This window comes from Eumetopias jubatus, unplaced genomic scaffold (assembly GCF_037043125.1).
Source record: "Eumetopias jubatus isolate StellerSeaLion01/CBP00866 unplaced genomic scaffold, mEumJub1_p1.0 scaffold_4, whole genome shotgun sequence".
Taxonomy (NCBI): domain Eukaryota; kingdom Metazoa; phylum Chordata; class Mammalia; order Carnivora; family Otariidae; genus Eumetopias; species Eumetopias jubatus.
In genome coordinates, this window is record NW_028274810.1 from 169,754,886 (window position 1) to 169,778,649 (window position 23,764).

At 40.1% G+C, this 23,764-nt stretch overlaps 1 protein-coding gene across 2 annotated transcripts in view; it reads left to right on the top strand.

Moving 5' to 3' along the window:
- SLCO5A1 (solute carrier organic anion transporter family member 5A1) overlaps positions 1–23,764 on the top strand; it is a 126,503-nt gene that overhangs the window by 99,157 nt on the left and 3,582 nt on the right. For both annotated transcript variants that reach the window (XM_028112975.1, XM_028112983.1), the window contains exons 5-7: positions 3,268–3,466; positions 19,238–19,397; positions 21,635–21,876. In XM_028112975.1, the coding sequence (XP_027968776.1) occupies positions 3,268–3,466; positions 19,238–19,397; positions 21,635–21,876 (601 nt within the window). The remainder of the gene's footprint in view (positions 1–3,267; positions 3,467–19,237; positions 19,398–21,634; positions 21,877–23,764) is intronic.

Consider the following 23,764-nt stretch of genomic DNA (forward strand, 5'->3'; position numbering starts at 1 on the left):
ATAAAAGTGAAAATCTTCTTTGGGTTTCTTTTAATTAGCGAACACAAGTACTTAGGTTTTCCATAAATGCGAAGTGGTGTGATGTGAACTTGGAAAAGCAGGAGATGCCTGTATTTCCCTCTCCCCACAAGGGAGTGGGGAAGTTGGGAAGGACTAGAGGACAGTGTGGTGGTGGGCGGGAAACCAACTTCCAGCCCCTCCATGCTCTATACAGTCTGGTTTCCCCAGAGCCGGGGGCTTTCAGAAGGGACAGTGAGAAGGTTTTACTGTTGTCCCCCATTCCCCTCCCCAACACCATCCTGTATGCCTAATATTCTAACAACGGAACATTTGGGTCTCTTACTTAAGCTGGAGATCTGAGCGATGCACAGATTAGCATCATGAATGGTCAGAATTTCTGTTTGGATAGTGCAGTGAGATTTAGATGGCAGGGGACATCAGGAGAAAATTTTAAGGGGTCTTCCCTCTGTTTGATATAACCTCATATTTACTGATGACAAATTTCCTGTTTCTAAGAGTTGAATACCAAGTAGGATGCATAGTCAAGTAAGGTTTATTGCTTTTAAATTAGGACTTGAGCTATGAGCATGGAGATTTGTTTTGTTTGTTACCCCCAGGTCTAGAACCATGTAAATTGTTCAACTGAAATAAGAATTTCATGGATGTATCACTTTCACTTTAAAGGTAAAGCTTTGCCTATTGATTTGTATAGATAGATAACGTGTCCTTTTCCTTAATGATGATACTTTATTAACCAGCTCATTTGAGCCTAGAGCTCTGGTCAATTTACCTAAAAGATTCCAGGGATCTGTCAGTTCTAAGAGACATCTGTGGTGATGTGGACAGAGCGCTGGGCTGGGAATCAGAGATCTCAGTTTCTCTTAGACTCTCTCTTCTTTGTGTGCACTACTGGGCTGGTCACTTCTCTGAGCTGTCAATTTCCTCATCTGTAAAAGGGCCATTACTGATTTTATAAAATCAGGACTCGGTTGAGGATTATAAAATGAACACTGGTTGCCAGGCAAAGCTCAGATTTTAGATTAATCTAATCCTCTGCTCCTTTACGTGGGTTGCTGAACACGCTGGAGCAAACCATTCAACCGTGTGCACTGGTGCAGCTGCAGACTTCTGAAATCTAATATCATCTGGACCCACTGGACTCTCCATTTGCAAAGCCTATTACATATTCTCATGTAGTGCTCACTTTCTTTCCTACAATGATTATTCTAATCCTTGGCTATATTTAAAGTTCTCCATATCCCTTTCCTCTAAGAGTTAGTTTTGTTTTCAGTTATACAGAAAAAAAAAACCCACCCAGAAATAAAAACCAAAGCCATATAAAAAATGAATCTATAGCATGTTATCAATTCTTTGAAGTAAAAAAGCATGAAAAAAAGACTGGAGTGAAATATGCCAGAATGTAAGCAGTGGATTTTTGTTCCTTCATACTTCTCTGTGCTTTTCCAGTGTTCTGTTGCAACATGTATTACATGATGTTTGCAAAATAATGGAAAAATAATGAAACAGAAAAGCTACAATTTGAAGAGCTACCACCCACCTGTTGATTTATCCCCCATCCTATTCTCTCCCCATCCAGTGCTAATCTGATTATCTGTGCTATTAATTCCATATTCTCTTGACTTCTCAAGGATCTTGCATTGGCATTATTAGATAACCTTTCCCTCCACATTCAACCTCCCATTCCTTTTAATCTTTTTGTCCGTATATAAATATGCATAGTCCCCTCCTGTCTTAGCAAACGAGCTCCCCAAGCTCCAACTCTACCTTGACTCCACTCTTACTCTAGACCCAAACCTGTTTTTCCTTTTATAGCTTAAATTCTAGAAAGAATCTGAATTCTAATTTCTAAATCCTCATCTCAACCCACTGCAGTCTGGCTTCTTCCTTCACAACATCCTTAACATTGCTCTTGCCAAGATCTCTAGTGATATAGTTGTCTCATTTCAGTCTTAACCTTATTTTTCTCTTCATACTTTGTTCAGTACAAGTACTGCTACTTCTGTGAAGTCCTCCTTGATTTCTCCCAGGGAAGGCTCGGATGCTTTTGTTTTTTCCCCTGTATTCTCCCTGTCTTTTGTACAATTGTTTTATTGTACTCTGATTTGTGTATTTCTATTTTAGATTATAAGGCTCTTGGGGCAGGCAATACAACTGTTTTTTATTTTTATTTTTTTAAAGGCTGTGAAATATAATGCGCACAGAAATACATTAATCAAAATTTAGAGCTAATGAATAATCATAAAGTGAACACTTGTATAACTATTACCCAGGTCATGGCATGGAGTATTTTCTGTAGTCCAGAAGCGCACCTATTCCCGTACTATCTTGGGTTTATGACACTTACTTCCTGGGTTTCCTTCAGAGTTGCACTGCCTGGATATGCATTCCTGAACAAATCGTTTAGTTTTAACTGCACTTGAACTTTTTACAAATGCCGTTATGTCATGTGTTCTGTTCTGTTTTGCTTCTCTCATTGAATATTGTATTTGTATGATCCATCCTCATGGTTGTGTGTTAATTATATTCCTTCATATTTATTGCTGTATAGTGACATTTTGTTCCATGAACTTACAACATGCAATGCATCTAGTAATGGACATTTGGTTTATTTCCAGTTTTTGGCTATTATGATGCTTCAAATGTCTTGTACACTTCTTTTGGTCCCCACGTGCTTGAGTTTCTTCAGGGTGTAGATCCAGGAATAAAATTACCTGTTATGGGATGCGTATATCTTCAACATCTACAGGATGCATATGATGGCAAACTGTTTCTCAAAGAAGGTTTCACATTTTACATCCCACCAGCTGTGTAGAGTGCCCATTGCTCTACAGCTTTGCCAACATGTGGTAGTATCGGACTTCTAAATTTTTATCAACACAAATGGTGTAGAGTAGTATTTTACTATGGTTTTAATCTGTGTTTCTCTCTTAGCAGTGAGGGTGAACACCTTCATGTGTTTATTGGCCAGCTGGATTTCCTCTTTAGTGAGGGGCCATTCAAGTTTTGTTCACTTTTTTAGTGGGTTGCTTGTCTTTATTTTATTGCTTTGTAAAAGTTATTTTACATTTTGGATATGAGTCCTTCGAAAAGAAATTATACTATAAAATCCTACACATTGAAGATTTATTGATTACAGTATTTTTTATTTTTTTACTTTAATACTAGTAAGTAGAAACAGAATAATTAGAAAACAAATTATAGTATGTGTAACTTCACTTAATCCTGTCATTCCCTTCTTCTCTCTAGGTGTGATTATTGTCCCCAGTGCTGGTGTTGGCATTGTCCTGGGAGGCTACATTATAAAGAAATTGAAACTTGGTGCAAGAGAATCTGCCAAACTAGCCATGATCTGCAGTGGTGTGTCTTTACTGTGTTTTTCAACCCTATTTATTGTTGGATGTGAAAGTATTAATCTAGGAGGCATAAACATCCCTTATACAACAGGGTAAGTATCTCGAAAGAGCCATTTCATGTCATTCTAATCATGAATGAAGTGCAAAGCCCTATAGTGTTGGTACCCTAGGGTCGAACTAGTGTTCCCCCAATCAGGGAGGTCTCCCGTGCACGTTTCATCTCCCCAAGCTGGAGCACGCACGCATGGAGGGCAGGGACCATGGTCTCTCCTTTGCCAATGTTCCTTTCAAGCCTCACAGAGTGTTTTCCATAGTATTTTGGTTACAGCAGATGAGGAAATGCTTGTTGGGTTAATGAAAATTGTTTCTTTCTTTCTTTCTTTCTTTCTTTCTTTCTTTCTTTCTTTCTTTCTTTCTCTCTTCTTTCTTTCTTTCTCTCTCTCTCTCTCTCTTTCTTTTTAAAGATTTTATTTATTTATTTGACAGAGAGAGACACAGCGAGAGAGGGAACACAAGCAGGGGGAGTGGGAGAGGGAGAAGCAGGCCTCTCACGGAGCAGGGAGCCCGATGTGGGGCTCCATCCCAGGACCCTGGGATCATGACTCCAGCCGAAGGCAGATGCCTAATGACTGAGCCACCCAGGTGCCCCAAAATTGTTCTTTTTTTAATATAACATTTTGAATAGACAATATACCCACGTAGTCCAAAAACATAAAATTCAATGAAAATACAATGTACACTGAAAAGTCTTGCTCTTACCCAAGTCCTCCACCTCATTTCTCCAATGAAAGACGAACCAGGTAACCACTTGGGTTCATTTCTTGTGCATTCTGCCAATGCTTCTTTCTATAAGAAACTATGAGTATATATTTAAAATCTCTGTTTTATATCCAAAAGGTAGCATTCATACATACTTTTCCCAGCTTAAAAAAAATGTAACAATATAGCTTGGAGATCTTTCTGTGCCAATAATAATAATAATACAAAGCATAGCTAACCCTTATCTTGATACTCTTCTAATGCTTTACATATATTAACTCATTAATCCTCATGACAACCCTATCAGGTAGGTTCTGTTATTATCTTGATTTTACAGATGGCAAAACTGAGGTACAGAACACACATACCAGTGGTATGCTGATAATATGTAACACATGGCTAAGAAAAAAGTTCCCATCTGTAGCATTTGCCAATTTCGGAGGTGTAAATATCCCCACCATGGCTGATTTCCAGCTAACAACGTGAAGATACTGAACACCAAGCTGGGAGGAGATGCCCAGTCACGTACCATTATGTAATACTTCTCTCATACAGGTGTTTAGACCTAAATAGCCTAGTCAAGACATAGATAACAGTATAGTAAAATAACTAGGAGGTGATGAATTGAGTATTTATTATCTTTGTAATAGTTATTTAATCATAAGTTTATATAATTTAATTTTTAATAATTGCTGTGCTAAACAAACAGTTGACAAAATCCTTGAAAATTGAGGATTTTGTGACCCAGGGTGACTGTGCTGCGTGTTACATAGAACTTAATCCAGACTTAACCCCAAACAATTCAGAGTCCATGCCTTTAAGCATGCCTTAAAAAAAAAAAAAAAAAGTTTATTTATTTATTTGAGAGAGAGAGAGAGCATGAGAGGGGGTCGGGTCGGGTCAGAGAGAGAAGCGGGCTTCGGGACTTGATCCTGGAACTCTGGGATCATGACCTGAACCGAAGGCAGTTGTTCAACCAACTGAGCCACTCAGGTGCCCTAAGCACTCCTTTAAAAATTTTTTTTTTTATTTTATTTAAATTCAATTAATTAACATATAGTGTAATATTAGTTTCAGAGGTAGAGTTCAATGATTCATCAGTTGCATATAACACCCAGTGCTCATTACATTACATGCCCTTTTTAATGCCCATCACCCACCTATCCCTCCCCCCCTCCCCCCATCTAGCAACCCTGTTTGTTTCCTATGGTTAAGAGTCTGTCATGGTTTGTCTCCCTCTCTGATTTTGTCCTATTTTATTTTTCGCTCCCTTACCCTATGATCCTCTGTTTTGTTTCTTAAATTCCACATATGAGTGAAATCATATGGTATTTGTCTTTCTCTGATTGACTTATTTCGCTTAGTATAATACCCTCTGGCTCCATTCATGTCATTGCAAATGGTAAGATTTCATTTTTTTGATGGCTGAGTAATATTCCATTGTGTGTGTGTGTGTGTGTGTGTGTGTGTGTGTGTGTGTGTGTGTGTGTGTGTGTGTGTGTGTATATACCACATCTTCTTTATCCATTCATCTGTTGATGGCTCTTTCCATAGTTTGGCTATTGTAGACATTCCTTTGAACACTTTTATTTGCCTATAACATTCCATTTAATTCTATTTGTAAGTTAACCAGTCCCCATTTGAAAGGCAGTTTCCCATCTTTAGTTGTTAAAAATCATGCTGCAATAAATAACTTCATGCATATGTCACTTCTCCTGTGTGCCATGTATTTGGAGAATAAATTCCCAGAAGTGAAATTGCAATGAATATTGCCAAATTTACTCCCCAGGTGTTGTATTAATTTGCCCCTTCACCAGCAGTGGATCTGAGGATTGATTTCCTACATGCTTTCTAAAAGAAGGTGGAAAATTCTTCTTGGAGTGTTAAGAAAATCATAACTTTTATACATTTGGGTTTGTTAGGATCTACTCATTGGACAGAACTCCAGTGCCTAGATTTTTGTGTTTGCTGTCAACAAGCACTATTTCCTTTTGGTTTTTAGTGGAGTTTCGTCTTATAAAATGTTCCACTTGAAATTTGAAAAAGAAAAGCTTTAATTTCACTTAGCCAACCTAAAACATCAGGAAAAAAAAAAAAAGATGAATGCCAATCAGAGCTTATGTAGATGACAGAATATGGTCACTTGTCTCAAGAATCTTTTTCTCATCAGTAGATGTGTGTCTGGGTGATGCATGTACTGATACATAGCTTCTTTTAGTGCCTTCTTTTAGAATGGCATAGGAAATAATGTGTTTTAAAAATTTAAGGGCAGTATAGACTAGGAGCCCGGATTCCTGAGTTAAATCTGAATTTGCATCTTCATTCTGCTTGGCTACTTGCTTAACTGTAAGGCTCAGTATCCTCATCTGTAAGATAGGGTGATGATAATAGTGTCTTAGTCCCTTCGGGCTACTGAAATAGAATAGTGTAGACTGGGTGGCTTAGAAGCAACAGAAGTTTATTGCTTACAGTTCGGCAGTTGAGGATCAAGGTACCTGCAGATTTGGTGTCTTGTGAGGCTCCACTTCCTGGTTCATAAGTGGCCGTCTTTTTCCCTGTGTCCTCATGTGGTGGCAGGGGTGAGGCATCTCTCTAGAGTCCCTCTTATAAGGGCACCGATCCCATTCATGAGGGCTCCCCCCTCATGACCTAATCACTTCCCAAAGGCCCAACCTCCAAATACCATCACACTGGGGGTTCGTTTTCAACCTATGGATGTTGCAGGGACCCAAATATTTAGTCGGTAGCAACAAGAATCACTTGAGAAGCTACAGGCAAGGATAGTATGAGTAACATGTGTAAAGCTCTCAGCTCGATGCCTGGCCAACAGTAAGTGCTCACTGAAAGATAGCTCTTGTTATCAGTCATCACTAATAAATTAAGAATAATTTCCACTTCTATCGAATTATTTTTATTACAGTTGGAAAACAAATAGAATTAAGAAGTTAGAAGCAAAAAACCAACAGTCTCCTGACCAATCCTGCTTCCTAGGCCAATAATTTTAAATTCTTCTTAGCTGTCTCTTCTGGTATTCACCTCTATATTTTTAAGACATAATGTATAAATTAACCAAACTGGGACATTATTTATGACTCCCTCTCTTAGTAAATGAGGAGTGCAGCTTTCCTTTCAGATATTGTGGTCAAATCCTTCTTTGATATTTCTCGTGTTTGGTTACGACAGTGTTATTAACTGCTGAGACACAAGTAGTGTGTCATGAGGTGATTTCCTCTTTTGTACAGCATTGATTTTCCTGGAATTCATAAATGTCTTATTTCCATTATCTTTGTTTTCTTTGATTTTTGATGGTTTCTTGCTTCTAGTCCTCTTGCTTCATGGGTGGAATATCTTCAGTTACTTCTCCAGCATGATTGAGAGTTTCTTTTCCTTCCTGAATTGTCTGTGTCCTCTGAATACCTGCTGTCTATTTTGCTGTCTCAATTATGTTGGAAGTTTCCCTTACATTTTGGTGATTCTTAGCCTTCTCTTAGTGTTGAAGAACACGAATTTAAAAAGCTGAGTAGGTGTTCTGTGTCTGATGGCAGAGCTTGTCATTTGGTGGATCTCCCTGTTGGGTAACGGGAGGGCTGGAACTGGCATTTTCATTGGGGTGCTAGGTGTCAGAACCTGAGGTCTTACCTCTGAGGTGCTTTGGCTCCTCAGGAGCAGGGTTCTCCTGTCTCTTGGCTGTGGCTGTATTGGGGTGGGTTCAGGGTTGTAAGCCTACCTGCTGTCATTCTAGAGCTGGGAGTGTGGGCTGGTGATGGGAAAGGGCCTGGGTCCTTCTGTTCATTCTGTAGAGTTTTACCTAATTCCCCTGCCACCATTCTAGCATCTCACCAAAGGGCTCCTTTATGTGTGATGCTCTTAAGTCCAGAGCCTTTGGTTCATTTTCTCCAGAAAATAAAGAGGTGGAGGAAAGAGTGGTCATCCATTATCTTGGGTGGGGATGGGCATCTGCCTAAAACTGTATCACATTTGGACCACCCTATTTCTTGTGTTGTCTGTCCCTGAGTTCAGACGGCCTATTCTTTCCCTGACTACTGGCCTTTCCCATGCTCATGTATATTTTTTAAGTTTTCAACATGTACTTTGTTTTATTGAATTCTTCTTTTTCCATAATCTTGCTTCAGTTGGACTAGTGGCTCTCTAGGCATAATTTATATCCTGGAACTTCCTTTCATAGATCTCAATTGTATCCACTAATTTTTGTTTGCTTATTTATTTGTAACTCCTTGTTTTGCTAGAGAAAAATACCCAAATACCATCCAGAGGAAAGAGTACTTGGGAGTAAAACTTTCTGAGCCTGTCAGTGTATTAGTGTCGTTATTCTTCTCTCACGTTTAAGGATAGTTTGAGTGGGCATAGAATTATAGGTTAAAAGTTACCTTTCTGAGAACTTTGAAGCCATATCTAATGTTGCTGATAAGAAATTTAACTCCAGTCCTAGCTTTCATTTGTCTTTGGCCAACTTTATTTGGAAGTTTTTAGGAAATTTTTTATTCAAGGAGTTTTCATAAGGAATGCTTTCCCCTCTGATTTTGTCTTAGCTGGGCCCTTCCAATGTCACTTTCTCAGAGAGGCTGCCCCTCCCTGCCCAACTGAAGGGAGCCAGCTCTGCCCTCATTCTTTTTTTTTTAAAAGATTTTATTTATTTATTTTTGTGAGGGAGAGAGGGAGGGAGGGAGAAGGAGGAAGGGAGAGAGAGGAAGCACGGGGGAGGGGGAGGGGCAGAGGGAGAAGCAGGCTCCTTGCTGAACAGGGAGCCCGATGCAGGACTCGATCCCAGGACCCTGGGATCGTGACCTGAGCCGAAGGAAGACACTTAAACGACTGAGCCACCCAGGTGCCCTCTTCCCTCATTCTTTATCTCATCACTCCTCCTTAGTCTCCTCATAGCACTTACCATTAGCTGAAATTACCTCATTTAATTATTTCCTCTGCTCATGCCTCCTGTTTCTAAAATATGAGCTCCTCAAGAACAATTACTATAGCGGTCTCCATAATAGTTGCATCCCCATCATCTAAAGCAATTCAGGATGTTTGTTGTATGAAGGAAGGAATGGATGAATGAATGTCTTGGCCCAGGGCTTTGTTCATTCATTATGTTAGGTGCCCTCTGATCCATCTTAATCTTCTGGTTCCCAGAGAAGTTTTCTTCTGCTACAGCTTTGCTCACTCTATTTTCCATGAGCTCATCAGGACTCCTGCTAATCCAATGTTGGAACTTACAGACTGGTTGCCTGTACGTGTAGTTTGTTCTCTCATATTTCCTATGTCCTTTGCTATGAGAGATTCCTCCATACTTTGTTTTCCATTCTTTATGTAATTTTTTTTTATTTCAAGAATAACTTTTTTCTTTGTTGTATTCTGAGTATTCCCTTTTCATAACATTCTGATGTCTTTTTAAGGAATAATATCTTCTCAGATCTGTGTATATAATTAGATTTTGTTTTCTTTACCTTGTTTTTGTGCCTCACGTTTTGCCATTTGATGTTAAGGGTCAGTTTTTCTGTTTGTTTATTCTGGGCTTTACAGGTTGACAAGACTCAGTCTAGCACCTTTCAGGTTATGTGCCCCACCCTCACCCCCATACAAAAATGAGAGAGTTTTATTTTCATTTGTCAACATCTAGAGTAGAAGCTTGCTTTTTAAATTTCTTCCAGTCTCTTTAGGGAAGAGCTTTCCAGAGAATGTCTGGGCTCTGACGTGGGGCTGGAGGTGAGTGAATATGAGAAAGGAAGGGCCCACCGATACAATTTTCTCTCCCTCAAACCTCAGCTTCATCCTCACCTTTGGCTTCTGCCACATCTGATAACTTTAAGCTCAGAACCTTGTGGAGCCTTGTGGAGGGTGCATGGGGCAGGTTGGCTCTTCTCCAAGGTGGGATCTGCTCATCACATAAACCTATGCCTATCCACTTGCTATTTTCGTGAAGTTTGGTGTCACTCTTTCCATTCGTCTTTGCTAGCTTTATTCCTTTTAATCTTACTTGCTTTAATTTTAAGTGCATACTCAGCAGGGAGGGAAGGCAGACTCATTGTCTTACCTGCTTTTAAACTGCAAGTCTCCTCAAGACTTGCTTAGCACCATATCTGTCTTGCCAATCCTGAATCAACTGATTCTGGACTCTCCAGCATTATGGGCAAAAATTATATAATTGTGCTGATTGGCTCCATTACAAATTTATGAGTTCCAATCTTAGCAGGCCCTCATCTTTGCTGAGCAATCCATTTCTTGGCCCTGCTCAGCTTCCTTTCCTATGCCCCATGATGGTTGCATTTTTAAAAATTCTTTTCTTCAAGTATTTTATCTTAGCCTTGTTTTTCTTGTTGGGCATCCCAGATTCTGTGTTAGTGAGAAAACAGAGGTCCCAAGAAAGAACTTCTTGACCTCCTCTCCCCTCTCCCCCCAAACTCCTTTGTCAAAGATGGTTTTATTTTCAAAGAAAAGTACCAGAGCCATTAATTTTTTAGCTGTGTGACCTTGCAGGAAAATCGCTGAATATTGTTGAGTATTGGTTTCCTCATTGTTAAATTGGTGATAATGTCAGTCACACCTGGTTACAAGCCTAATTAAAGTAAAACACATGTAGTTGAAAAATTAAAATACTGCAGAAGGGTAAAAAATGAGAAGTCAGCATCTCTTTCCTCCATTCTCAACCTCCAGTTTGAAGCATTCTAACATTTTAAATAAATGTTTGTAGTTTTGATTCTGAGGATTGTATTAGGGAAGTTTTCTGATATTTCCTAGCATAGTGTCCAGCATGTAGTATGTGCTGAAAAAGTTAGTTTCTTGTCTCTTCTCCCTTCTCTTCTAGATCATACAAAGCTTTTCTTCTTTAAACTCCCTTTTCTTCTTTAAAAGATGAATGAATGTCTGACATCTACCTCTGTGCAGGAATGTTATTCATCTAGTGCTGAACTTGTAAGAACTTGGTGAAAATAAATGTCTTACTTATCTAAATCCATGATTTATGGTATACTTCTCATTTAACTGTATTCAATAAAGCAGAACTTGATTAGGTGTGCCTTAGGCTGCTTCAAGGATCCATTCATTCCAGTATTTGCAACCTGACTTCATCAAAGTTAATAAATTAGCAAAATAAAAAAACCCAGTTTCCTTGGAGAATTCCTCTGGCTTCCAAAATACTTCTAGGAAGATAGTATACTAATATTAGATAGTATACTAAAATTGAATTTGTATAAACACTTTTGGGTGGTGTAGATGCACAGGCACAGGCTTGGCACTTTTAGAATAGCAGTTCTGTTTGTGTGAAGAATAAGGGGACCCTTTCTCCAAGCAGGGTGTGGGCTCCATTTCAGCCTCTCCTTGTTCTTTTGGCTGGTGCTCTTGTGCACTGTACAACCTGCTCATCAGTATGAGCTGGCTGTTAAGGAAAAACTGTTTTCTGTTCTGTATGATTTTGAGGCTTGCATGTGGGATTTTTTTTTTCTTCTTTAAAGCCAATAAAGAGAGATAAAGGGAGTGGCAGTGAAAAAGGGAGGCTTTGTGAGGCATCTGTTTGGCTCAGGTATGGTAGTTGGCACTTGTTTATGTATATCTTTTATATATAATGCTTACAACATTACTGCGTGTATTATTACCCACATGTTTTAATTAAAGAAACTGGGCTTAGAGATGAAGTGATTGGCCCAACATCATCAGTTAATAAGGAGTAGAACCGAAGGAAACCCAGATTATCTATTTCAGAGTTTATGTTCTTCCTGAAAACAAAACTCAGGTGCCGTCTTACATTTTGTATTTCATATGGACACAGCCCTAAGTCACACACCACCTCCTGACCAAGAGAGCCACAGAGACTGCCTCTGTTTCTGGCAGTGGTGCCCATTTCCTCATATTTGGTGCAGCTGAGTTATGGGCATAGTGCTGTGTTCTGAACACCCACTGCTTTTGCTCAGTGGCTCTCAGGTCGCCATGGATTTTCACCAAGGCCTTGCTACATGCTAGCTGTGTGAGTATGGGCTCATTAGTTAACCTTTTTGTGCTTGGTTTCCACATCTTTAAGGTGAAGATACTGATAGATACTATCTTGTTGAACTGCTGTGAGAATTGAACAAAGTACTCAGCACATTCCTTACCCTCTGTGCCTCTATTCCCTCATCATTAAGATGGGTTAATAACAGTACCAATCTCTCAGAAATATAGAAAGGATAAAATAGGATAAAACCCATACATAATAAGTAATTGATAAATAACTATTTAAAATGGTATTTTTTTTCCTCAATTGAAATAAGAGAAAGAAACTCAGAAAGATTAAATAACTTGCTGAGTCACACAGTCAGAAAATGGTAGAACTAGAATTTGAACCCAGGTTTCTCTGATTCTGAATGCAATGTTTTTCATTTTTAAAATATTCTGAAAGAAGAAAAAAAACACAAAGAAGCAAGCACAGTAAATAAGTCACCTCCATTTATTAAAGCTTGTCTGAGAGGCTCCAGGTTCACCAGCAGGGTGAATCTTCATGACGATCCATCACTGAATTAGTATCAAGTGCTCAAGAGGCACCCGAATACCTGATATGGGGTTGAGATGTTTTAGAAAGATGAACTTTTCCTTTTGAGCTAAAATGGAGTCATAGTCTTTTTGCAGAATGAACCTGATATGTTGTTAGTGGTTCCCCTAGCAAGTTCAGATCTTACAGCCAAGATGTGGAAACAATCTATGCGTCCATCGACAGATGAATGGATAAAGAGAATGTAGTGTATACATACAATGGAATACAATTTGGCCTTAAAAAAGAAAGAAATTTTGCAATATGGGATGAATGGATGAACGCTGAGGACATCATGCTAGGTGAAATAAGCCAGTTACAGAATGACAGATACAGGATGATTCATTTATATGAGGTATCTAAAATAGTTAAGGTGGAATGGTGGCTTGAAGAAGTGGGAAATGGGGAGTTACTAATCAATGGTCATCAAGTTTTAGTCAACCAAGATGAATAAGCTCTAGGGATCTGCTGTATACCACTGTATTGTACACTTAAAATTTTGTACGAGGGTAGATCTCATGTTAGGTGTTCTAACCACAATACAATGAAATTGAAAAAAATTCAGATTTAAGAATTTGATGATTTTTCATAATGAAAGATCCTACGCACTCTGGTTAATATCCTGGCTCATTCCCAACTCAAGTAATTATATTCCCAGCACCCACTATTACCCTGCAGCTTTTTGTTTGTTTGTTTTGTTTTGTATTTTGTCTTTTCTTTTTTTTTTAAAGAAGGGGAGGGGAGCTTGAAGGGCAGAGGGAGAGAGAGAATCTCAAACAGGTTCCACACCCAGCACAGAGTCTGATGTGGGGCTCAATCTCACAACCCTTAGGTCATGGCCTGAGCCAAATCAAGAGTCGGACGCTTAACCAACTGAGCCATCCAGGCGCCCCTCCCTGCAGTTGTAATTAGGAAGTGTGTATTGCTTCCCCTGTGTGTCTGTATTTCACACAGGCATGTCAGAACCATCTCATAGCTGTAAGAGTCAGGATTTACTGGGAACACTGAGGCTTAAATAAGATTTTATATAAACACATTGCATAATGTGAGTTCTTTGCCCTTTACCTTTTTACCTTTTCTTCAAGTAATTTTTAAAAATGGGGTTAAATCTGATGTCCATGTACAGAATTGTTCAATGGTACTGAGTCTTGATTAATCATTTAATAATGCTAGCTTTATTATCTTTCATTTATCAAGTGTCATCTCTTTGAACTTAAAACTAAGATCTATTATATCATCTTCTGGTTGAAATTACTTCTGACTTGAATTACTGGGCCAGAACTTTTCCAGGGATGATTTCTTGAGCTGTGAAGTGACGAGGAAGCATTTTCTCAGTTTTCTGTGTTTGGCAGGGACTGTTGGATGGAGTGATCCACCAATTTCAACCAAGTCCACAATCTCAGAGGTTGGGATTTTTCCCTGAAGTTACTTGTCTCAGTATGGTTTTATTGACCCAAAGTGCTAACGCTACAGAAATTGAATGTAGCCTGTTAATTCAGACCTTTGCTGCAACTTTCCCAAAATGCATTTCATCCTCTTTGTCAATACTCCTGCTCCTGCCACATGGTGTATTTAGATATACTCAACTACCAGCTCTCCTGGTACCTGGCATTTCTGGCCACATCATTTCTAAATTTTTTTTTTTTTTAAGATTTTATTTATTTATTTGACAGAGAGAGACATAGCGAGAGCAGGAACACAAGCAGGGGGAGTGGGAGAGGGAGAAGCAGGTTTCCCGCTGAGCAAGGAGCCCTATGTGGGACTCGATCCCAGGACCCTGGGATCATGACCTGAGCCAAAGGCAGATGCTTAACGACTGAGCCACCCAGGCACCCTCTTTTTTTTTTTAAGATTTATTTATTTATTTATTTATTTATTTATTTATTTATTTGAGAGAGAGAGAATGGGAGATAGAGAGCACAAGAGGGAAGAGGGTCAGAGGGAGAAGCAGACTCCCTGCTGAGCAGGGAGCCCGATGTGAAACTCGATCCCGGGGACTCCAGGATCATGACCGGAGCCAAAGGCAGTCGCTTAACCAACTGAGCCACCCAGGCGCCCCTCTAAATTCTTTTTTTTAAGATTTTATTTATTTATTTGAGAGCATGAGAGAGAGAGAGAGAGAGAGAGAAAGAGAGAAAGCGCACCAGCGGAAAGAGAGGCAGAGGGAGAGGGAGAAGCAGGCTTCCTGCCGAGCAAGGAGCCCGATGCGGGGCTCGATCCCAGGACCCCGGGATCATGACCTGAGCCAAAGGCAGACCCTTAACGACTGAGCCACCCAGGCGCCCCTCTAAATTCTTTAATTAAACCATTCATCTCTTCTTCTGTGTCTCACAGACAGCTTAACCTACTGAAGTTTTCTCCCGTTGTTTAAAGCTTTTGGTTCCCTTCAGGATCTTTTATTTATTATAGATGTTACTAATTTTAAAAGAAATTCCTAAAAAGTAGAGGACAGTTTATAAGAGATGTTAGGTATGTGCATCTCTGGATTATCCTAGCTACTTTTATTAATAGGCTTACAGTTCATTTCTAGATATATGGATATGATTTGATCTATTTTTGGCTCTTACTAGCTTTTTGAAATTTGACAGTATCTATCCTTTCCAATATTCAATTTCCTCATCTAAAAGATGAAAGCACAGTCATAATAATTTTAATTCTCATGAGGAATAGATGAGGTAATTTATATAGAGATCTCAGTGCACAATTCCTGGAGTAAAAATAGGGCTCTGTAAATGTTAGTTTTAAATGATAACGATGATTATGATGATAATAATAATAATTATAAACCTGAAATTGAACAGCTATATATAGCCAGGGAAACAGTTTAATATGAAGCCAAGAATTTTTAAGTGGAATCAAAAAGAAACATTCTAATTGAAGTCTTCTTGAAGGTTGAGATAAATTGATAGCGATTAAGATATTATGAGAAAGATATCAATTTTTTCTAGTTGATTAGTATATTTGGCTAAAAAGGTATTTGCTACATGAATCATTCTTTTAATCCATGTGACTTGAACATAAGATGCATGGATGCCCACTTGTCATGTTTCTTAATAGGGAGACACTTAAGGGAAGGCAGAAAGATGGTTAGGGGTCTCCTCTTTGATTTACAGTGACCTTTAGAAGTATGTCAGATGGGGACGTCCAAGTATTCTTTAGGTCTTTGAGTGGCGTGATTTGACATACTTGGTGTGCGTGTGTGTGTGTGTGTGTGTGTGTGTGTGCGTGCGCATGCATGCACACACATGCCCATGCACACGTGCACAAGACAGAGCGAGACAGAGGCAGAGACAGAGAGACAGAGACAGAGAGAGACGTTTGAGAACAATTGTGTCCTGAGACATTTGAGAGCAACTGTGTCCTTACTTACCCAGCTGTCATGGCCCCATGGTGGACATTATAACTTTGTTAAACCATGGTCTGTTTGATTATTATATATTACTTTAAATAAATGTTGATCCTTAAGCAATTGATTTAATAAAGATTGGGTGGCAAGCTTGCTCCTTTTCCCTTTTTTGTTCATTTGGTCTCCCTGTGGCTGGTTTTCTTGAAGCCTCAATGATTGTGGGGCATGTCATCACATCTCTCATAGTTTCTTTTTCTTTAAAACCAGCAAGTGGTACTAGATAATCTCAGAGACCGCTCACATCTTTCTAGTTCTGTAATTCTGCGATTTTTACGGTAATATCTCAAGTGTGACTCTCAGGCTTGCAACTTGTACCCTGCAGTTGTTTGTCCGTCCACTTGTTAGTGAGGCCTTTTTTTTTTCTTTCTTTTTTTAAGATTCTATTTATTTATTTGTCAGAGAGAGAGAGAGAGAGAAGGCACACAAGCAGGGGGAGTGGCAGGCAGAGAGAGAAGCAGGCTCCTCACTGAGTAGGGAGCCTGATGCGGGGCTTGTTCCCCGGACCCTGGGATCATGATCTGAGCCGAAGGCAGACGCTTAACCGTCTGAGCCACCCAGGTGTCCCAGTGAGGACTTTTTCTTCACTTGGAAATTAACACTTACCTTGCCTCTGAGCTAACAGGAGCCTCTAACTTATAAAGCTAACTTGTCCGAAATGCTTTAGTTTATTGGAAGCATGATGCACAGTCACTTTGCACAGTGTAAGTGTGGTGCCTCACAGCCCTTGTGCATTTGTACTCCCATGGTAGGTTCCCTTCATGCTAATGAGTGGTTGCTTGGTGTTATTCAGATTTAAACACTTATACCCTTATTATAGCCCAGCCTGTTTTCTGAAAAGTGAGTGATAGTCGAACAAGACATAATTATTCTTTAAAATTTATTTCTTTTTTAAAATCAGCACAGTGTAAAGCCTTGACCCTGTTGTGTCTTTCCTTTTTTGTGCCACTCTGGCCTTTTCCCCTAAAGACTTTCTCGTGAATGCCCACTTCTTTTCACTGCTATTTATATTTGTTGACTGTTTTGATTTTCTTAGAGTTTTATTGTATCATTTCTTTGTTTCAGATGTCATGTTCTCATGAGAAAAGCAAACATACCCAATGGTGACCTGGGACTGTGCCTCTGTTTCTGGAACTCAGGAAAGCTTTTGCTTCCTGTCATCAGTGGGTTTTGGAGCATCTGTTTATATTCTCCTAGATTCCTTTCTCTTGAGTAGACAGACCCATAAAAGAGAGGTGTTTGGAAGCTTGAGGTGGTCATAAATGAATATGAATCATGCTCTGAATAAGAAATTCTTTGTAACTTCTTAATAGCAATAGTAAGAACTATATTGTATGGATTTGGAGCCTGTCATTTTTAGTGACTAAACATGCAGACATATAAAACCCCTTTTATTTGGTCATGGCTTGCAATGTAGCTCTTGAAGAACTAGTGAAGAGAACAGTAATGGACACAGAACACTTTTCATCTGGTACCAGTTAAAACAGCACTAATTAGCATTATACTGAATCATTTGGCCTCTCTGGACCTCCATTTCATCATTTGTGGAATGAAGTAGTAGGTCTAGAGTAGGCTTTCTCACCCTCACCCTCAAGACCACTAAGACTTGGGCAATGGGAGTCATGCAGGGGTCATGTGGGGGTTTAAATTGTGCATGGGGGCACAAATGTAGTCATCAGGGTTGTTGTGCGTGGGGTGGTGTGGGGTTGTTCTGTGTATTGGAGGATGTCTAGAAGCATCCCTGCCCCCTACCCACCAGATCAGTAGCACTCCCTTAGTTGTGACAACCAAAAATGTCCCCTAGGGAACAAAATTGCCCCTGTGGAGAATTACTGGTCTAGAATCACATTTTTGAAAGTATACAACAAAATGATACGAATCCAAGAGTTTGTGCACATAATTATCAAAGTCTTATGACAAAATTTCTTCTGTAGAGTGACATAAGTGAAGAACAAAATTTATTTCACTTTTACTTCTTTAGAAGCCTTCCTTGATAAGGTTTAAATACTGCTATAAATTTGCTCCTTTCATTAAAATTTGAGGACTCAGTTATCAAAGTGTGAAAGAAGACACAGGAGAGAGATCTTTGAGTGAAAAATGCTTTATGTGTATAGATTAACACATAGAGTTGGGATGGGCTATGCTATTGGAGGGGTAGTTACTCAACCTAACCATTAAAGATAAGTTCTGGCATGCACAGACATTCCAGAATATTGTCAAATGGATGGATGATGAATAGATGGATAAATGAATGATGGATCTGTTACTAACTCATGTGACTTTGGGAACAGTATTTCATCAGTGACAAAAATGGTGGTCACGGAAGCCAAGGAAAGAGGTCACTATGGAGCCCCTTTCATTCTTCCATGGCTTCCATGGGTCCCTCCTGGGTCCCTGCCTGCCTCTGTTCTTCCACAGCATTTCCTTCTACTCCCCCACCCTTTTATATTTGTTGCCTGAATTGATTGTATTAGAGCTTTTTATATTGTATCATTTCTTTAAATCAGACATCATGATCTTACAAGAAAACAAAACCCACCGCGTTGACTGTGAAGCCACATCTGGGCATTCTGAAAGAAGGACTGAATCGTTCCTCTCTGGTTGTTTGAATCAAACTAGTGATATGATTCCTGATCTTCTTTGAAAATCACTTCTGACTCAATTTCTAGAGTCCCATATCTTTCTTTGATAATTTATTCCAGAACAATTAAAGTTTTTGGTCAGAGGGATCTGTGTCGACAACTGTGATGGATGGATTTTGTTTGTGCTCTCCTAATGGTGTTATTGATCTGGCAGAGAAAAGTAGTTCCTCTCTTTTTTAGTTAAAGAAATCGAGGCCTGGATTTGTTAAGACAGAGAGCTTAATGTCTATAATAAGTGAGTAGTTATATGGGGGTTAGAACTGCTGAGCCCAGATCTGTAGCACCAAGATGGAAGGTAGATTCAAGGCATGATAGATAATTTGATACAGAAGTCTTGAATTTATAGTACCGGAAGATTGAAACATGTTTCTTTATGCTTTGTTTAAAAGTCATGATAATTATCCAAGGTGGTTACTTTACAGTACCAAAGCTTTGATTTAATGGGACTAGCTTCTCTAAACTGGACAAATTACTTAACATCGAGAACTTTCTTTAGAGTTTTATTTTAGTAAATGTTGCTCATGACCTGCTTTTTTCTCTCTAGACCTTCTCTTACCATGCCCCACAGGAACCTGACAGGAAGCTGCAATGTTAATTGTGGTTGTAAAATACATGAGTATGAGCCAGTCTGTGGATCAGATGGAATTACATACTTTAACCCTTGTCTGGCTGGCTGTGTTAACAGTGGTAATCTTAGCACTGGGGTGAGTACATATCACAAGTTCCTGTACTGTTGTTGATCCAACATCCTGTGACAAGGACATGTTAGGATTCATATGCTAACATGTGACTTCAGTCCCTCTTTTCAAGAAACTTCAAATAACCTACAAAATACGTCCTGACAAAGAGCCAGAGGATAGAGAATTATGCAATGCTATAATTTTTTTTTCCCCCTAGGGACGATTGCAGAATGTGGGTGCAGTGACTTAGTTCCACATCAGTCCTCTCCCACTTTACATTCTGTGCCAACTCAGTGAAACATGATAAGGTTGAGGGCTAGGCCTCCCATTTCTTGCTCTGCCAGGGCCCTTGCGATGCATTTGAAGGTCAAGATGACCACATTTCGGTGCCGATAGAAGAGAATAGGAGAGCACCTTCCCTGATCAGAGTCTGTGAAGATGGGCAATGGCCATTTTTCATAGACTGTCAGTTCAAGCTCCCTTCCTTCCTTCCTTTCTTCCTTCCTTCTTCCCTCCCTCCTTCCCTCCCTCTCTCTGTCTTTCTTTCTTTCTATCTTTCAACTTTCAGAGTAAAGATATTTCTGTCAGTTCAAGAATAGGCTATTTTGAGAATTCCCTTCTCTGTGAATTATAAATAGGCTGTAATACTGTGGGAGGTTTTCATATTCTACTCAGTTCTTTACTGAGCCTGGTTTCATTCTTTGCATAAGAACAGATTGTAGGAGGCTGCTTTAATTAAAAAGGTTAAGGTGCGTTGACTTGTATGTGTAGGTGTTAAGGGATTAGACCCGTTGACTGTATGTTTTGGGATTGTCATTTGATTTCTGAGTTTTAAGCTATACTGATAAATGGAGAAATCCTGTTGCTGGCTACCCATTATATAATTGGGGTCACCACACACACCAGTGTGTGACCAAGTTGGAAGAGACAACAAGATCTGTTTTCAGTGGCTAAGTCCTTCCCCGGAAGTGATCGACAGAGTCCTCTAATGCACAGCCCTCTTTCCTAAAAAGAGGCCAGCAGTCCCTGGAGGACAGATGGACAAATGGCACCCCATCCTCATATTTGTTGCTACTGCTTCTCTAAGTGGCTGAGAGCGCACAATGGCAAAGTGAGTTCAGCTGATGTCTGACAACATAACAGGCAGAAAGATTAATTGGTTGCTTTTATTTGAAATACCTTTTTAGTTCCTTGAATTAGCTTTTTTCAAACGAAACAGCCAATGATATGTTCCCTGGTCCTGGCCCTGGAGTCATCATGGCTGCATCATGAATTCTCTGCATCTATTTAACAAATATTTACTTTAGGTCCTACACTGCATCCAGTCAGGCTGATGCTAGGTGCTCTAGTAGGCACAAAGAAACAGAAAGCTTAGTTCCTGTGTTTTTTTTTTTTAAGATTTTATTTATTTATTTGAGAAAGCGTGAGAGAGAGAGCATGAGCAGGGGGAGGGCAGAGGGAGTAGGAGAGGGAGAAGCAGACTCCCTGCTGAGCAAGGAGCCTGATGTGGGACTTGATCCCAGGACCCTGGGATCATGACCTGAGCCAAAGGCAGACACTTAACCGACTGAGCCACCCAGGTGCCCTTAGTTCCTGTTTTTGAGGGGCTTCTCTAATCAGAGAGCCCAAGAATTATAACAGCATAGTTGTGACCAAAATGAGCATATGGAATGTGAACACTCTAGAACAGTGTTGAAAGCTCCTTATAAAAGTTTAGGTTTAAACGATTTGGCTAAGCAGACACTGTTGAATGCACACTTTGGATCCTTACTGTTAGCAATGAGGCTGTATTTTCAGTTAAATATTATGTATATATTTTTAAATTTAAATTCAATTAGCCAACACATCATTAGTTTTCGATGTATAGAGTTCAGTGATTCATCAGTTGCATATAACACCCAGTGCTCATCACATCACGTGCCCTCCTTAATGCCCATCACCCAGTTACCCCATCCACCCACCCACCTCCCCTCCAGCAACCCTCAGTTTGTTTCCTAGACTTAAGAGTCTCTCATGGTTTGTCTCCCTCTCTGATTTCTTCCCGTTCAGCTTTCCCTCCCTTCCCCTATGATCCTCTGTTTTGTTTCTCATATTCCACATATGAGTGAAGCCATATGATAACTGGCTTTCTCTGATTGACTTATTTCGCTCAGCAAAATATTATGCATATTTAAATACTAGAGCTATGTTAGGGCTTTTAACTTTGTCTTAATTTTCCTATGCTTTGGCTTGGCTCACAACCGATCTTTGTTATCCCTTAGATAAGGAATTACACAGAATGCACGTGTGTCCAAAGCCGGCAAGTGATCACTCCACCTACAGTCGGGCAGCGCAGTCAGCTCCGTGTGGTTATTGTCAAAACCTATCTCAATGAGAACGGCTATGCTGTGTCTGGGAAGTGCAAACGGGCCTGCAATACCCTTATCCCATTCTTAATTTTTCTCTTCATTGTCACCTTCATCACAGCATGTGCCCAACCATCAGCCATCATAGTAACACTCAGGTGAGAACCGCACTCAACTTCCAGGTGGGTTGTACACTCAGAATTGCCAGAGTACACATTCCAAGCTGGGACTGATGTGGTAGTGTGGAGGGGAAAGCAAAGTCAGATGGTGCAGGGAGGCGCTCAGGCATTTGCTTATTGAATTTAAGAGAAGTGTTTTCCCATGTCAGGAAGAGAAAGGAAGGTTGCAACGTTTCATACCCCAGAACTTTCTTTATTCAGATGGGTTCTAGTCGTGTAGTTTAGTGAAACTTCTTGGGGCTGCCTTTGCCTTCTTAAGTCTGGGTCCTATAAGGTTCAAGATCAGGAGCTGAAAGCTGTCACCATGTTAGCCACAAGGAGCCTGACTCCAGAGGGGACAGGAAGTCATTTGGTGACATTGCTAAGTCTCAAGTATAGCAAAGACTATTATCTCCAACCTTGTAGGTAGTTAGTACCTCCAGGATCAGTGACGTTTCCCGCTGGGGCTGCAGTTCAAAATGCGGATTTCATGAATGTTACTATCATATAAAATTTTGGAGTTGAACCAAGGAAAGGACGGACTGGGAAATGTCATTTTTCAGTTGTTCGTGCTGTGTTTTGTTGTACATCCTGTTAGTGGTTTTTTGCTTATAAGAGAACACGGACGTTATTTTAACGGAAGTCCTGTTAAAAAATGTTGACATGGACCCAATCAGATCAGTGTGTTGCATGTGCAGTAAAGACTGCAATGGGCAAAGGAGGGAAGGGGGCACGGCGTGGTGAAGAAAAAGCTTGCCCACAGCAGCTTCAGGAGGACCAGGGAGGCAGTGAAGGAGTGGGGAGGAAAGGGAATCAGTCCTCATTCTTCCTTTACCTCCACCCTGCCCCCTGGGTACCCCACACTGTGCCCCACACTGCTGGGCACCTGTTGGTCACACCTCCTGGGACGTCATTCTTAGCAGGGCAGTTAGGCTGCTTGCTGCTTATTCTGCACATTTTGGCTTCTCTTCTTTATGGGATGCTGAATTAGACGTACGATAAGAGTACCCGGTGGGAAGGTCCATTGGTTGATTTCACTCAATTCCTCCATCAACAGATACTTATGGAGTAACAATGGTGTGTACAGCTTTGGGCAAATTGCTAGGAAAAGATAAGGGAGGTGGGGAAAAAGATGGCAGGTGCGCGGGTCCTGGGGAGGTCAACATGCTATACCTAGAACTCAATGTGTATGAGACAGAAAAGAACAGGTACTTCATCATTTTAAAAAATGAATCCTTAATAATCTCACTCTTTAAACTTTAATTCTGCAAGAGATGTTAAATAACCCAGATCAGGGCTGCCCATGTCATTGCGCTCCAACATGGCAAATCACCAGCTGGCTTCTAACCCAAAACTTCAGAAAAGGAGCCCTTTAATCTTTTCTAATTACAAATCAATAGATTCCAATCTTCCTGCCGTGTAGGAATTACTTGGAACATATGTTTTGGGAAAAGAAGAACAACATGAGGTAGTGGGGAGGGATTCACTCTTTTTCTAACGTTTGACTTGTTTTTTATACTTTTCTTGGACTCTACTTATTTCTTTTTTTTTTTGAAGATTTTATTTATTTATTTGACAGAGAGAGACACAGCGAGAGAGGGAACACAAGCAGGGGGAGTGGGAGAGGGAGAAGCAGGCTTCCCGCCGAGCAGGGAGCCTGATGCGGGGCTCGATCCCAGGACCCTGAGATCATGACCTGAGCCAAAGGCAGACGCTTAATGACTGAGCCATCCAGGCACCCCTCTACTTCTTTCTTTAATTTCTTTCCTCATACTTTTCCTTGAAAAACTATGGGAATAACTTTCAGTCGACACACCTGCCCTCTGGAAAGTGTAAGCAGATAGAAAAAAAAAGAATGCGGTAGTTAGGATAAATTATTACATCTATT